Source organism: Oculina patagonica, chromosome 10 (genome assembly GCF_052425735.1).
Source record: "Oculina patagonica isolate OP01 chromosome 10, crgOcupat, whole genome shotgun sequence".
NCBI classification, from domain to species: Eukaryota; Metazoa; Cnidaria; class Anthozoa; order Scleractinia; family Oculinidae; genus Oculina; species Oculina patagonica.
Window position 1 is genome coordinate 21,295,152 of NC_135767.1, and position 13,172 is coordinate 21,308,323.

Below are 13,172 nucleotides of genomic sequence, written 5' to 3' on the forward strand. Positions count from 1 at the left end.
TACGTATTTGTGCGCATTTCACTTATCTACGAATACCGCTAGTTAACACCTTAAAAGGCTGAGAAGAATAGGGGATCATAACTGTTTCACTCCATAAAAAGGCTTCCCTGAACACTTGTTCTACACGACCACGACAATGGTGAGATGAAGTTTTTATGTTTCATAGTTCAGTTATCGAGGCTTTTGAACGTTTTTCCAAAAATCAGGGGCAATCAATTAGGCGGAATTTCTTTTATGAATACAATTTCTATTTTAATGTAAAACCATCGAGATGGCTTTTCGGGAGACAAGAGAAACACAAAAAAAAATTACAGGATTTAAAGAAACGATCAGTATGCGAGTACAGAAGGTCATTGTGTAACATTTCATAAAGAATCGTTTGCCAATCTTACATAAAGCTCGTGTAAAATCAAATAATTACATAGAGGATATAATGTGGGACAGGGGGAAAGGTGTCCCGAATTATCTAAAGTATATATCAGCACGCGAAGATGAAATTCTTATCCCCAAGCATTTAGTGTTCTGTTTATTTTGTGTATAGTGATTACATGTCCACATTTATCGCCCCAATCGACCAGAACGTGGCGAAGAGTGTTAATAAAACCGAAAAAAATTCTGGCAAGCTATATATATATCACCCGTGGATAATAAAATTTATGCAAAAGAAATCAAAACAACGATATTTCCTCTCGAAATTGAAACGAAATGACAGCCCAGGAGTAGGTATCTCCCAATGTCAAAATAGCTACTGTCACTTTCAGTAGCGCGTTCTTACGCGACGTGTCAAGTGGACTTTTTTCCAAAGAAACAGCGTTAGAAGGCCATTCCGGCTTTTTTCGAATCGTGGAAGTAACATCTTTGCATGTAAAAAGGGTGAAATTAGTAAAACAAAGCTAGCGCGCGCGCTGGCATCCTGGTGAAAACTCAACATACGCACGGCCGTGTACAAGATGACGTGTGCAGTTTCATTTGAGCAGCTTAACTGAGAGTCTTGACGTTGTTTGCATAGGCGTACGAGGCGGAGGGGGGGGGGGGGGGGGGACTGGGGGGCTGCAGCCCCCCAGTGCCGAAATTTTTCGGGCAAAATACTCAGAATTCGGGAAGCAAGCCTAGAGAAAAAATAGAAAATAAGCCAAAAAATCTCAAAATTACGTTCAAAACGAATAAATAACATCAACAGAAAAAGTGTTGGAAATATAACGAACGTTGTGGTTCAAAATTCCAAATTGCTCATTCATCTGCTTTCGTTTCCTCTCGCAAATTGCTATAATCATGTTCGATTTTTCTTGCAAATTCTGCGTGACCCCTCAGTTTGATTCAGTTGTAATCAGCTTTTCCATAGCTTGAGCGTTTGCGCACGGTGGATTTAGTGCAAGACCTTGAAACAGAGCTGCGATACGGTTAAAAATGTGACAAGGCTAATGCTTTTGACTCAAATGTTAAGTTCTCAGGGCTAGCTCAAAACTTTCAACGAAATGTTTAATCCATCCATCCCTGAATGTCTCACACTCTTTTGTTAAACTTTCAAGCGGGGGAAAAACGACGTAAAGTGGCTCCCCAAAAATACTTAGTTTTTGCTGAAATAGAGTGAATAAATAAGATATTTCCGAAAAAAGAAAGGATTCAGTGCATTGACACCTTCGGGCAACGCCGCGAAATTAATTAAAGAAGTATCGTTTCCTTTAAGCAAGCAGGCAAGGTTTGTACACAACTACTTCAATGCACGTTTTGTTGTCCATGCTATTTTTTTTCGGGCAATAAGGCCTTCGCCCCCCCAGGTCCGAAGGTGCCCGTACGCCTATGGTTGTTTGTCTGCGTTTTCATTGATAAGATTGGTACATTTCCCCTGCCAATTTGAGTTGCACCTTTTTTGCATATTATAGAACAATTATTGTAAAATCGTTGAGGCTGAAATGTAACTACAAATTTAAGAAGATGTATGGGCCAAAATTTATAACATCCTCGGAGTCTGTCATATATAATTCGCAAGCTCTTATTACAAAGAGAAACGTATCAGATGAAACGTACTAGCTCAAAGCGCTGTGATTGTGGCCTGTTTTGAACCAGCCAGCAGGAACCTTTTTTTATGAAAACGCAATCACAAGTAAAGTCGAGGAAGGTAGAGTTTCTCCCGGCTATCGTTCCGAGCAACTCCTACGCCTCTTCTCTGCTCTCCCAAACTTCCTGCTTGTATCCATATACCAACGCATAGCATGAACCAATATTTTTGAATGCGCGCGAAAACTACAATATTATACAACTATATAACAAGGTAGATAGAGGCTTTAGTCTCCTATCAGTATGTATTCGCATTCCATTACAAACGCATCCAATGAGCTAATGTCTGTTTATGTACTTGTCCTAGAGTGGACCTCCCATAAACTCTGCCACTGCTTGGAGGAAAAGGGGCTCCGGTGAATGTAGGAACTGTGGGGCGTCCTACTCAAATCGTTACAAGCCAGCTGATTGTCCTGCCTGCGGCACCCACCTGGGAGGTTCAATTAAGTCTCCCACAACGAAGAAAATAAGAAAAGACGTACCAATGTGCGTTTTAATTTACGACGCAGGAAGTACATGTATCTATTCCGTGAATTCCTCTGTTAGAGATGATCGTTGTTTAGTTACTACAGAGGGAGGGGCTAGGGTATGTAGCCAAGAACAATGTAAACAAAACCGGGCAGTCTATCTAACAAGCGGAAATGACAAACCATTCACTTGCAAGCATATAGAGCAGATAGTCCATGCTGAAAGTAGTCGATTTTCCGTGGAAATGGACGAATCGATGATTTTAGCGTACCCCTCTGATCTGGAGACAAAAAATGCATTAAGGAACTGTTTAAGGCCGGGCTTCCCATCAGTTATAGAAGTCTCCGAAAAAAACTACGCGGTATATGCACATCCCACAGCCACCAACCCGCTAGGATTCTGCCATGTAAAGAAATTAGAAGGTGGGAAGTTTCTATGTAGTTCCAAAGAATGCCGGAAGCCTTCTGGAAATACCAAGACCACGAAAACAAGGCAGTTCTGCACACATATCAATATTATTTGCTGTGTGCTTAGAGATAAAACCCCTTCTTCTTGTGGCAGTTCTACGTCGACTACGTCCACTTCGGGGACAGAACAGTTGGTTGCTGAGGAAGCGTTGCCTCCAAAACCCGAGGAGAAAGCCAGCAGTAAGGCCAGCAGTGCCCCTTCTTCTTCTGGCAATTCTACGTCGACTACGTCCACTTCGGGGTCAGAACAGTTGGTTGCTGAGGAAGCATTGCCTCCAAAACCCGAGGAGAAAGCCAGCAGTAAGACCAGCAGTATCAGCCGTGCATCGACAATTACCCTTAACGCAAACCGCGCTCTGCCGTATGAAATACCTAATCACATTTTAAGGCGCTCCAATGAAATGGAAAGCAAGACCTACTTGCAGGTGGAGGGTGGCTTTCCGGATCTTTTCCAACCAGTAGAAACAGTATGTGGGCTGTGCACATCAAACCTGAATGCACCGCGAAGTCACAGCGGCGGTAAAGGCGAAGGGTACATCATTTGCGACTTGGTGCCATTCAAAAGAGTTCAGGTTAGGGTGAGATATTGCAGCAACCGGCAGTGCCAAGCCATGCATCAGCCGTCCCTTTATGAATACGGTAAGTGAGCCATAATATAGTTCTATATGAAAGGGGCGGCGTTGCTCGTCGTTTCGCTTAATTGCAAGTTTTTAGTTCGCTCAAGGTATTTCGGGCAAAATGCCATTTTTTAGCCCTATTGGTCGCGTTTAAAGCTGGATACCATGAAATATGCGAAATTCATTTCTAATCTTAATTTTGTAACCTTTACGGCTCAAGAAAAGAGTAAGCCACCCCCAGATTTGTCTCTTTTAGGCCTTTTTTTCAAAATTACCGAATGTAATCCATTGTCCGGAACGGGTATGCAATGTAAAGAAAAGGGTAAATCCATTGATTGGCATAATAAAAAGGTGAAAGCCTTATTTCTTCTATGGACACATTTGTTGTGAATTGCTTCTTTTGCTTTTAGTTTGCAACAAAAACAACCGTTGATTCGTACCACTTTGTTTTTCAGGGTTGTTTAATGTATCAGATAAAGCATTGATCGCTTATTCTATTCTTTTGGAATGGCGTGCTGGATTCAAGCGGGGAATGCCGATAAACCTACTAATTGAAAGCAAACTAGAGGTTCTTGGAAAAAAAGCTGGAGAAGTATGTATAACAAATCAATTGATTAAGTAAGTGGAAAGCCTTACGCGTACATAAAACACGTGAATTACGTATCTACGGATACGTGTTCGAAGGCTGCGACAGAGTTAGAAGGACTGAACGAAAGCCATGGTAACATGAAATCTTTCGTTACTAAATCATGAGGCCTCGAACGTTACTGAAGCCACTAAAGTTTAAATAAAAAAAGTAATGCATTTTTGGTGGAAGAGGGGTGCGGGGTAGCGGAACGGGAGAAGGCGAAGTCGTTGGATACATACCTGTTATGGTATGTCCGATTCAGGAATTAACGTTGTAAACATAATCTATACCTTTACATTAATGCTTATGGAGCGAATTTTTTTTAGGACTGCCCAAAACGTGAAGAGCTGATATACCTGCGAGATTTGTTGTATAACGGTTTCTACTGTTTCGAAATCATGGCAGAGAGAAACCTGGACGATGTCATTTGCGGGATTTGTGGCACAATCGGAGTGTTATATCTTGGAGATGGCAACCAAAAAAACTGCTGCACCTCCCAGAAGGTAAGCCTTTTTCCAATACACAATAGGAATTTTTCTATTTCATGCCGAGTGCACTTTTGCCATGAAAAGTTACGAACTTAACTGCATGCAAAACGGGAAAACTGCGCAATTCAGGGTACTCAGTTTCTTGAAACTAAAAGACCTTTACTATTCTTTTCTAATGCAGATCAACTACACTGCAAGCCAAAGTTCAGGACAACAAAATGAAATGGTTTCTCTGAAGCAGTTCGTAACAAATATGAAAAAGCACTGGATAGAAAAAACCATCTATACCAGGGTTAACGAAACAGTATCCTATACTGTGTCGGAAATACCACCCATCATCGCGCCAATGCTCGCAGGAAAGGTGGTAAACACAGAGCCAGAGAAGAAAAGCGTTTACCTCAAGGACAAGAAAGAGGGTGTGTACATGTTATCATAGGTCACTGCATGCCGCCAACTAGCATAACTTTGGTCAAAGTAAAAGCCATGATAGCGTGTATTACAAGTAGAGGTGAATTTAGATATGAAGTTAAAAGCAAGGACTTTCTAGAGGCGTGGTGTACCTAGCCTGATAGGAGTGTTACAAACATGGGTTGTTATGTTAACATAGTGATATTCAATGAAGTGTCATTTTAATACCTAACAGGTGATGTAGCAGTTCTGCACAAAATGATAGTAGGAAAGGAATTCAACATGAGGACACTGCAGCAAAACAGTGTCGATAACCTCAAGGAGATCTGCAGAAAATGCGGAATAACAACAAGTGGGAAGTCAAAGGTGATTTCCTTTAAATTGTTATTTTTTGAAATTTTAGCTGTCTTTCATGTATACCTATAGGTTTCCTCGATGGATAGAGATCAAAGCTAGCAAGTAAGAAATAAGTTTTATTTCAACAGGATGGCATGTGTGCCTCTCTTCAAGAGCTGTATGCATCATTGCTGGCGGGAAAGTCCCCATGTCACGAATTTACAAAGGTTCCAGGACATACGGGAGGTTTCTATCACATCGTCTGTCGTCATGGGGTAAGATAACAATCGATGGTTATTAAAGTATCATTGGTTCTCGCAAGGGACTTTATATGGTTGAGCAATTTTTTACGCCCTTTTTGTTGAATCTGTAGTGTACCGTTGCCTCGAAGTTTTTGCTCCTTCAAGAGTCAGTGAGGGATGCAGCCGACCTCTACTTGTCACTGAAATATCCCCCAGTGGTTTTTATTAATGACACCCCTTGTGGCTTGGCGCGGCACATAGACATACGGAGCCCGTGTGTTGCAGAAATCCTGTGGGGAAACAAAAGTGCTTGTTTCGAGGAGCCTAAACTTGGAAAAGAACCATGTCAGGTAATATCAGCTAGCTGTTTCTATAAGATAAAGACAATACAGAAACAGTTTTGGCTAACATAACCATTAACTAACTAAGAAAAGAACGCCGGGACGATAACAAATCGACAATTCGACGTGCAGTAAGAAGGTAGGTAGGAAAAACCAAACGAATCTGAGATGCTACCATGAAAGCATTTTATGGCGTAAAGGAAGCAAAGAATACTAATACTTTTGACCATTCTGACGTTGCTTCTCTTGTTGCGTTAAGCAGCGAATGCTATCATACACAGAAAACAATTTATTTATTTTTCTACTCCTTTCTTTTCCTACTTTAGGTCAGCATACCCGAGATTGTTCCCGGAGAATATCGACCCGCGAAGATACACATATACAAGCCCGAAGCGGAAGATAACTCTTGGATGCACCCACTCACCGGAAACGCACGACGCTACATAATGGGGGACAGATTCCATGCATCCGTCAACCCCCACAAATCTCCTTTATGCGCATTTCACGATATAAATTTGTGTGCGCAAGGAAATTCCATGAAAACAAGCTATCAGGAAAGTGAAAATCATCGGAAAAACGCATTAAGACTACGCAGTTCATGCATGCAAAGTTTTTCCGTTCATTTTCTCTACAATTTCCTGATGGATTATTATCAAAACGAGAAAATCGTGGAACTCCAGAGGGCACAGATACTAAAAAGCCTTGTTTCCGAAGGAGAAAAAGTGGTCAGAGACGAATACTGTAGATTTATTATAGTGCAAAGTGATCCAAAGTGAGCGATAAGAACTATAAAAAGAAATTTACAACTTATAACGTTATTAACCTGGATCCATTTAGGTTTCCGGGAAACTGCTAACCTACCCCTCCCCAAACCTAACATTTTGCCCAAAGCGATAAGTAGGGGTTAATGTTAGATTTGGGGAGGGGTAGGTGAGCAGTTTCCCAGAAACCTAAATTGATCCATTAACCTTCACTCCTAAACGCACATTAGGCGCTATTTGGAGGCGCGGTTATTGCAACTTTTGTGACGTCATCAATAAGCACGTCAGTGGATGTTTGTGATAAGCATTTGATAGAGCTAGGATTGACCTTTCTACGGGACTGTTTTTTTTTTAATTTCGGCTGCATTCTGACAGAGCTAATGATTGAAAAACACGATCCAGTTTGGGTGCAAAATCGGTGCTTGAACAGGCCAATGCATCTTTAGTTGATTAAGGGCCCATTTTTAGGGTTTTCCAATCGTTATGTCAAAACTTTTTCGGCCAGAAGAAAGGATATGAAAAGTAGACTGTAAAGAGTCTAGGGAAGCCGACAAAAGGAAAGAAAGGAGCAAGAAAAAGAAAGCAGTCTAATTAAAAAAAAAATTAGTTTAAGTAAATAGGTCGAGGAGACCTCCAAGAAACCACAAGGCTTATGGGGGAGGCCACCTCGGGTTAGCAATATGTTAGTAATTTCGCTGTGAATGTGCAGCTAGTCCAATTTCAGACTCATTTCATTAAAAATGTAATTATTTTCTTCTTAAAAGAAGAGAAGCTACTCGAACAAGTGATCGATTCTGGTAGAGAATTCCAAATTTAGGGCCCTGGAAAAGTATTGCAAACTGCTTTAGATTTGTACGACAGTGATGTGGTCGATAACACTTGGCTATTATTGTGTCATAACTGTGTGTTTGACTACTAGTAAAAACCAAACTGAGAAACATCGGAGGCAATAATTGGTTATGATAATATAACATAAATTAGCTATTTGCAATGCACTGACTTGGAATATATCGAAGATGCCCAGTTTAGCAAATGAGGGGGCAGAATGTGTCTGAGTTGTCAATAGTCTGAGTTGGTAATAGCACGCACAGCATTTAAATTACTTATATATGTAGACGACCAGGCTGAATTACAGTAAGTGATATAAGGGTAAATTAACGTGTAGTACAGACCAAGCTTAGTAATGGTATATAGTATCTACGCTAGACCTACATATTACACCAACTGACTTCGAGATTTGTTTACATACGAAGCTGATATGATATTTCCATGTAGAATTTTTATCAATATAGACACCTAAAAATTTTGTTTCACTAACTTGTCTCAATTTTTTGATTACCAAAGGATAGAGCAAAAAGATTTAATAAGGTGCTTCTGCCTAGATTTAAAAATAATATAAGTTAAGGTAAATTCAAGATCATAGATGTAGACCAATACATGAGGCAATACACTCTGATACAGACCGATACAGCCGATACACTCTGATACAGACCGATACAGCCGATACACTCTGATACAGGCCGATACAGCCGATACACTCTGATACAGACCGATACAGCCGATACACTCTGATACAGACCGATACAGCCGATACACTCTGATACAGACCGATACAGCCGATACACTCTGATACAGACCGATACAGCCGATACACTCTGATACAGACCGATACAGCCGATACACTTTGATACAGGCCGATACACTCTGATACAGACCGATACAGCCGCTACACTTTGATAAAGGCCGATACAGCCGATACACTCTGATACAGACCGATACAGCCGATACACTCCGATACAGGCCGATACAGCCGATACACTCTGATACAGACCGATACAGCCGATACACTCTGATACAGGCCGATACAGCCGATACACTCTGATACAGACCGATACAGGTGATACACTCTGATACAGACCGATACAGCCGATACACTCTGATACAGACCGATACAGGTGACACACTCTGATACAGACCGATACACTCTGATACAGACTGATACACTCTGATACAGCCGATACAGCCGATACACTCTGATACAGACCGATACAGCCGATACCCTCTGATACAGACCGATACAGCCGATACACTCTGATACAGACCGATACAGCCGATACACTCTGATACAGGCCGATACAGCCGATACACTCTGATACAGACCGATACAGCCGATACACTCCGATACAGACCGATACAGCCGATACACTCTGATACAGACCGATACAGGTGATACACTCTGATACAGACCGATACAGCCGATACACTCTGATACAGACCGATACAGGTGATACACTCTGATACAGACCGATACACTCTGATACAGACTGATACACTCTGATACAGCCGATACACTCTGATATAGACTGATACACTCTGATACAGACCGATACAGGTGATACACCCTGATACAGGTGATACACCCTGATACAGACCAATCGAGACCGATACACTTTGATTACACTGACCGGATACAGGTGATTTACCGACAAATCAAACCAACTGAGGCGATACACCTATAGATACAAAATGAATACTTAACAAACACATACCTATTAAGTGGAAGATACAAAGAACAATGAAAATGATACGAACTCTAGGGCAGAATCAATAAAATTCCTTATCAGTAATCAGCCAATGGGAATGACGCTTACGAGAGGTGCATAATGACTCCATGTTATGGCACTAACAAAATACAACGAAACCAAAGATGGACGCCACGTTTATTCCACCCCCAAGGCATGCTGGGGCAAGCTTAACAATGCATGATGTAACAGAATAAACTTAATTATATTTTGTAAATAAAAGGACTTTAAGAGCAGAAATTGCTTTCGACGTACTAATTTGATGTTATTCTTTGATATTAAATAGGTATTTTTCTTCCAGAGTGCTTTATTTTTCGACGCGAAGCTAACAAACTCGGCATAAATTTTGAGCTCCGAAAGCGTCAATTTTGCTGGATTTTAGAATTATCGATTTTCTCGAAAACAAATCGATATTTAGCCAAACAAAGTATACTGTGATTTATTTTATATTAAGGCCTACCCATGGTAAGAGAATGAGCGAAATCCATTACAGGGCTCTTGCCAAGAATTTTCATTTTTGTTTGAAATTTGTGCATATGTCCTCTTAAACTTTTGTATGCGATTGACTTGCTGGCTTGTAAAAGCGATCGAGTCGCCTTGAACAAGCTTCTCGCTGGATTGTATTTAAGAACGACTCCAGCTAAAGAACAATTTTATGGACCATTTTAAGCTTTATTTATTTACAGCTTATGCATTAGTCAATTGAAACCCCGGCCCCCCGACCCCCGGGACTTAGCGGGGATTTAACGCGTCCAAAGCCGGGATTTAACGCACTTTTAACGGGGCGTTGGCCCCGGTGGGCGGTGGTTTTAACAAAATGTCAGTAGACCGGGGCCATGGAGCGGTGATTTAACAGCACGCGATCACTTAAAGCAGGGACGGCAGCCGGGATTTAACATAAAGGACTAAATGTTTTTCTCAAAATGTTCGTTCTGAGGAATCCCTTCTGAAAAGTCTCCACGCTTCTTCCTTGATATTTAAAGCCTTTCGCGACGCCTGGGTTTGTATTTAATATGTTCACACGATAAAAATAGACTCATTGTACTTGAAATCTGCCATCTTTGTACACTATCGTCCCCAAGAAAGTAGTTTCTGTTTCTGAGATTTCAGCCGTGAATCATATCATAGGGAGAAAGCTGTTTACCTTTAGAAGAAATTCTTCTATTTTGTCACTTCTTGTGTCCGTCGTCAATAAATCGTTTCCAAAGGATAGGCTTATTGCTACTTGTCTGAGTATTTCGTTTTCTATTTTGGCCGTGAAGATGACAGCGGAAACTGCGGCGATTGTCGTGCCCAGGTCGTGCCCATGGCTGTTTGATGTGCTTAAAGATAATCTTTTCCATTGAATTGGAACGAGCTTTCTTGAAAGATCACACTGAGCAACTCTCTTAACGAGTACGGCAGGGCCGTAGCTAGCCAGAGGCAAGACGAGGCACTTACCTCGTCTAGATTTTAACCCAAATTTAATAACAAATTTTTTTGTTGGGGAAATGATCCCAAGTTAAAAAAGATTTATTTCTCTCAAGAAATACCTTAAGAAAAATCTTGAAGAAAGAGTTTCAGGGCTTCTAGATTTCAAAATTTTCTGAAGGGCATGCCCCCAGTTCCCCCTAGCAAGATCTTGCCTCTTCTATGGCAAATGCCCTGTACGGGAGGGTTTCCTTGATGAAATTCTCCGTATGCTTCGCATACAGTGTTAATGAGAAAAGGAAAGCTTTTTTTAGGCTGTTTGGGCATGGCACTGTAATCTTCTCAATGAAGTTATTAAAGTCTGTCGCACGAAGCTTGTCGCTGTGCTATCGGCTTAAGTAGATGGTCAACAAAAGCTGAAATACGTTCTGTAGGGCAATCACACCCCGATATTATGGGTCTTCCGGCAGGCGTGTTCATAATGGCTAATTATGGGTTTTAAATTTGACAACTTTGTGTCTCTGACCACGAAAAACAATTTTTTTTATAAGTTTTTGGCGGAAACAAACTACATCAGGTTTCTTTCCGACCTCGTAACTATACATGGACAGTAAATGAAAGAAATAGATATTTCAACTTCGGCCACGAAATCAAGATTTTTGTCCGTTTTTTTTCCTGAAAGTCGATTCGGATGCCCCCGCTATGCGGGGTTTTTAACAGACGTCTAGGCCCCTAGGTTGGGGAAATAAGCCGGGTTTTAACACTTGGTAAATGTTAAATTCCCCGGTAAGTCCCGGGGGTCGGGGGGCCGGGGTTTCAATTGACTGATGCATTATTTTGGATGTCTATATTATTGATCTTACCCTGTATAATTATGTACTTCTCAAATTCTTATTCATTAAAAGTCTAGCTCAAAGCTCATGCATTAAATCGTGTTTTGCTTGCAGTGTACTCAGATTGTATATTAAAAGGGTTAGAGACTGTTTGTTCGTGTTTTGTTTACAAATACACGCACTTGCTGGCCGCACAATGAACTCGAAATTTCCAATACTGCACTCGGTTCCGCCTCGTGCAGTATTGAAAATTTCTTGTTCATTGTGCGGCCAGCGCGTGCGTGTATTTGTAAACAAAACACTCACAACAGTCTCTAACCCATAATTAAAGTGTGATTCCCTACATACACCACCCTAATTTTCCCTGATAGACACTCGGCTGTTTCGTATACGTCTTTTTTCCATTTCTTAGCACACCAAAGAGGGAAAAATTTCTCACTTCTTATACTAGTCTTTTTTGAGTTTTCCACATATTTGTGTGTCATTTAAAACTACTCACTTCGAGAAATTTATCAATTTATACTGATATAAATAACATGACACCCCCTACGTGTAGATCAAAACTACAAAACCCACCCTTTTGGAGGGCTCAAAAACTGATGACCCACCCCCTTTCTGCTCCGACCCACCTCCCCCCCCCCCCCCCATCTACTTATTGACCAGTCCCTAAGCGAATCGTAAAAATGTGTGCGCAATTAGAAATCGGCCCGATTTTTCAAAATCTGTTGCAGTGCCCGATATTTTAGAACACGTGTCGATTTTTATGCACGCAATTCAAATAAAGCAAAAAAAAAAGAAAGAAAATCGGGCAGACGATTCGCAGCGTGTAAATTTGCTTGGAACAAATCGGGCCGACAAATCGTATTGTGAAAACCGCCCTTTTGGATATTTTTGAGCTACGTTATCACTAGAGCGATTTCACAAACCTCGATTCTTACATGCTTATGAGAATCGTTAAAAGCTAATAAGGAAGAACAAAAGAGATTTCTGATTTGTTTTCATACCAGCATACGTACTACCTTATTATAGGAAATTAACGATACATGTTATTAACGCGAATTTCAAAAATTCGCGTTAATTTTATTAATGTAAACACGTTTACTGAAAGCATTTAACCAGAACTTTTCTTAAATTCGCGTTAATTTTATTACGCGTATATTTTGTTCGCGCTGTTAAAATGCTTCGTTATATTTCCATAATAAGGTACCTATGTCTCACATGCCGACAGCAACCAGAACATGAACTTTGTTGATTTATTTTTAAGCAGTGGTGAACGGTACCTCAAAAAAGCGTGTCTCGCATAATTTTCAAGCCATATTTCAGCGGTCCCGTCGTCTCAAATATTTCTGGGACGCAATCTCGCAGTCTCCATTTCTTTTTATAAGGCTAAAAAAGGTCTCGGGCTCGCAGAAAAGATGTCAGTTTCGCCGTCTCGCTAAGTCGCGAATTTACCATTCGACAACTTTTTTAATGAACAGGGCGAGGTGCAATCTGATCCTTTGACAGCCCAATCTAGCGGTTTAAACTTGAATA

The 13,172-nt window shown here is 40.9% G+C and overlaps 1 protein-coding gene across 1 annotated transcript; it reads left to right on the plus strand.

Annotated features, from left to right (window-relative positions):
* The first annotated feature begins 2,770 nt into the window (after positions 1-2,770).
* On the plus strand, positions 2,771-8,460 carry LOC144667335 (HMG domain-containing protein 3-like). Its single transcript, XM_078528726.1, has 8 exons — positions 2,771-3,632; positions 4,066-4,202; positions 4,565-4,741; positions 4,908-5,142; positions 5,370-5,500; positions 5,620-5,745; positions 5,844-6,062; positions 6,380-8,460. Exons 1-8 carry the CDS (start codon positions 2,771-2,773, stop codon positions 6,827-6,829), a joined length of 2,337 nt encoding a protein of 778 aa, XP_078384852.1. The 3' UTR covers positions 6,830-8,460.
* Positions 8,461-13,172: the final 4,712 nt, after the last annotated feature.

Excerpts from the sequence above, each read along its gene's own strand:
- LOC144667335 (XM_078528726.1), top strand. The coding sequence starts at position 2,771 with ATGGACGAATCGATGATTTTAGCGTACCCCTCTGATCTGGAGACAAAA. Across the intron at positions 3,633-4,065 it reads GCCGTCCCTTTATGAATACG|GGTTGTTTAATGTATCAGAT; the intron begins GTAAGTGAGCCA and ends TTTGTTTTTCAG. Across the intron at positions 5,746-5,843 it reads ACATCGTCTGTCGTCATGGG|TGTACCGTTGCCTCGAAGTT; the intron begins GTAAGATAACAA and ends TTGAATCTGTAG.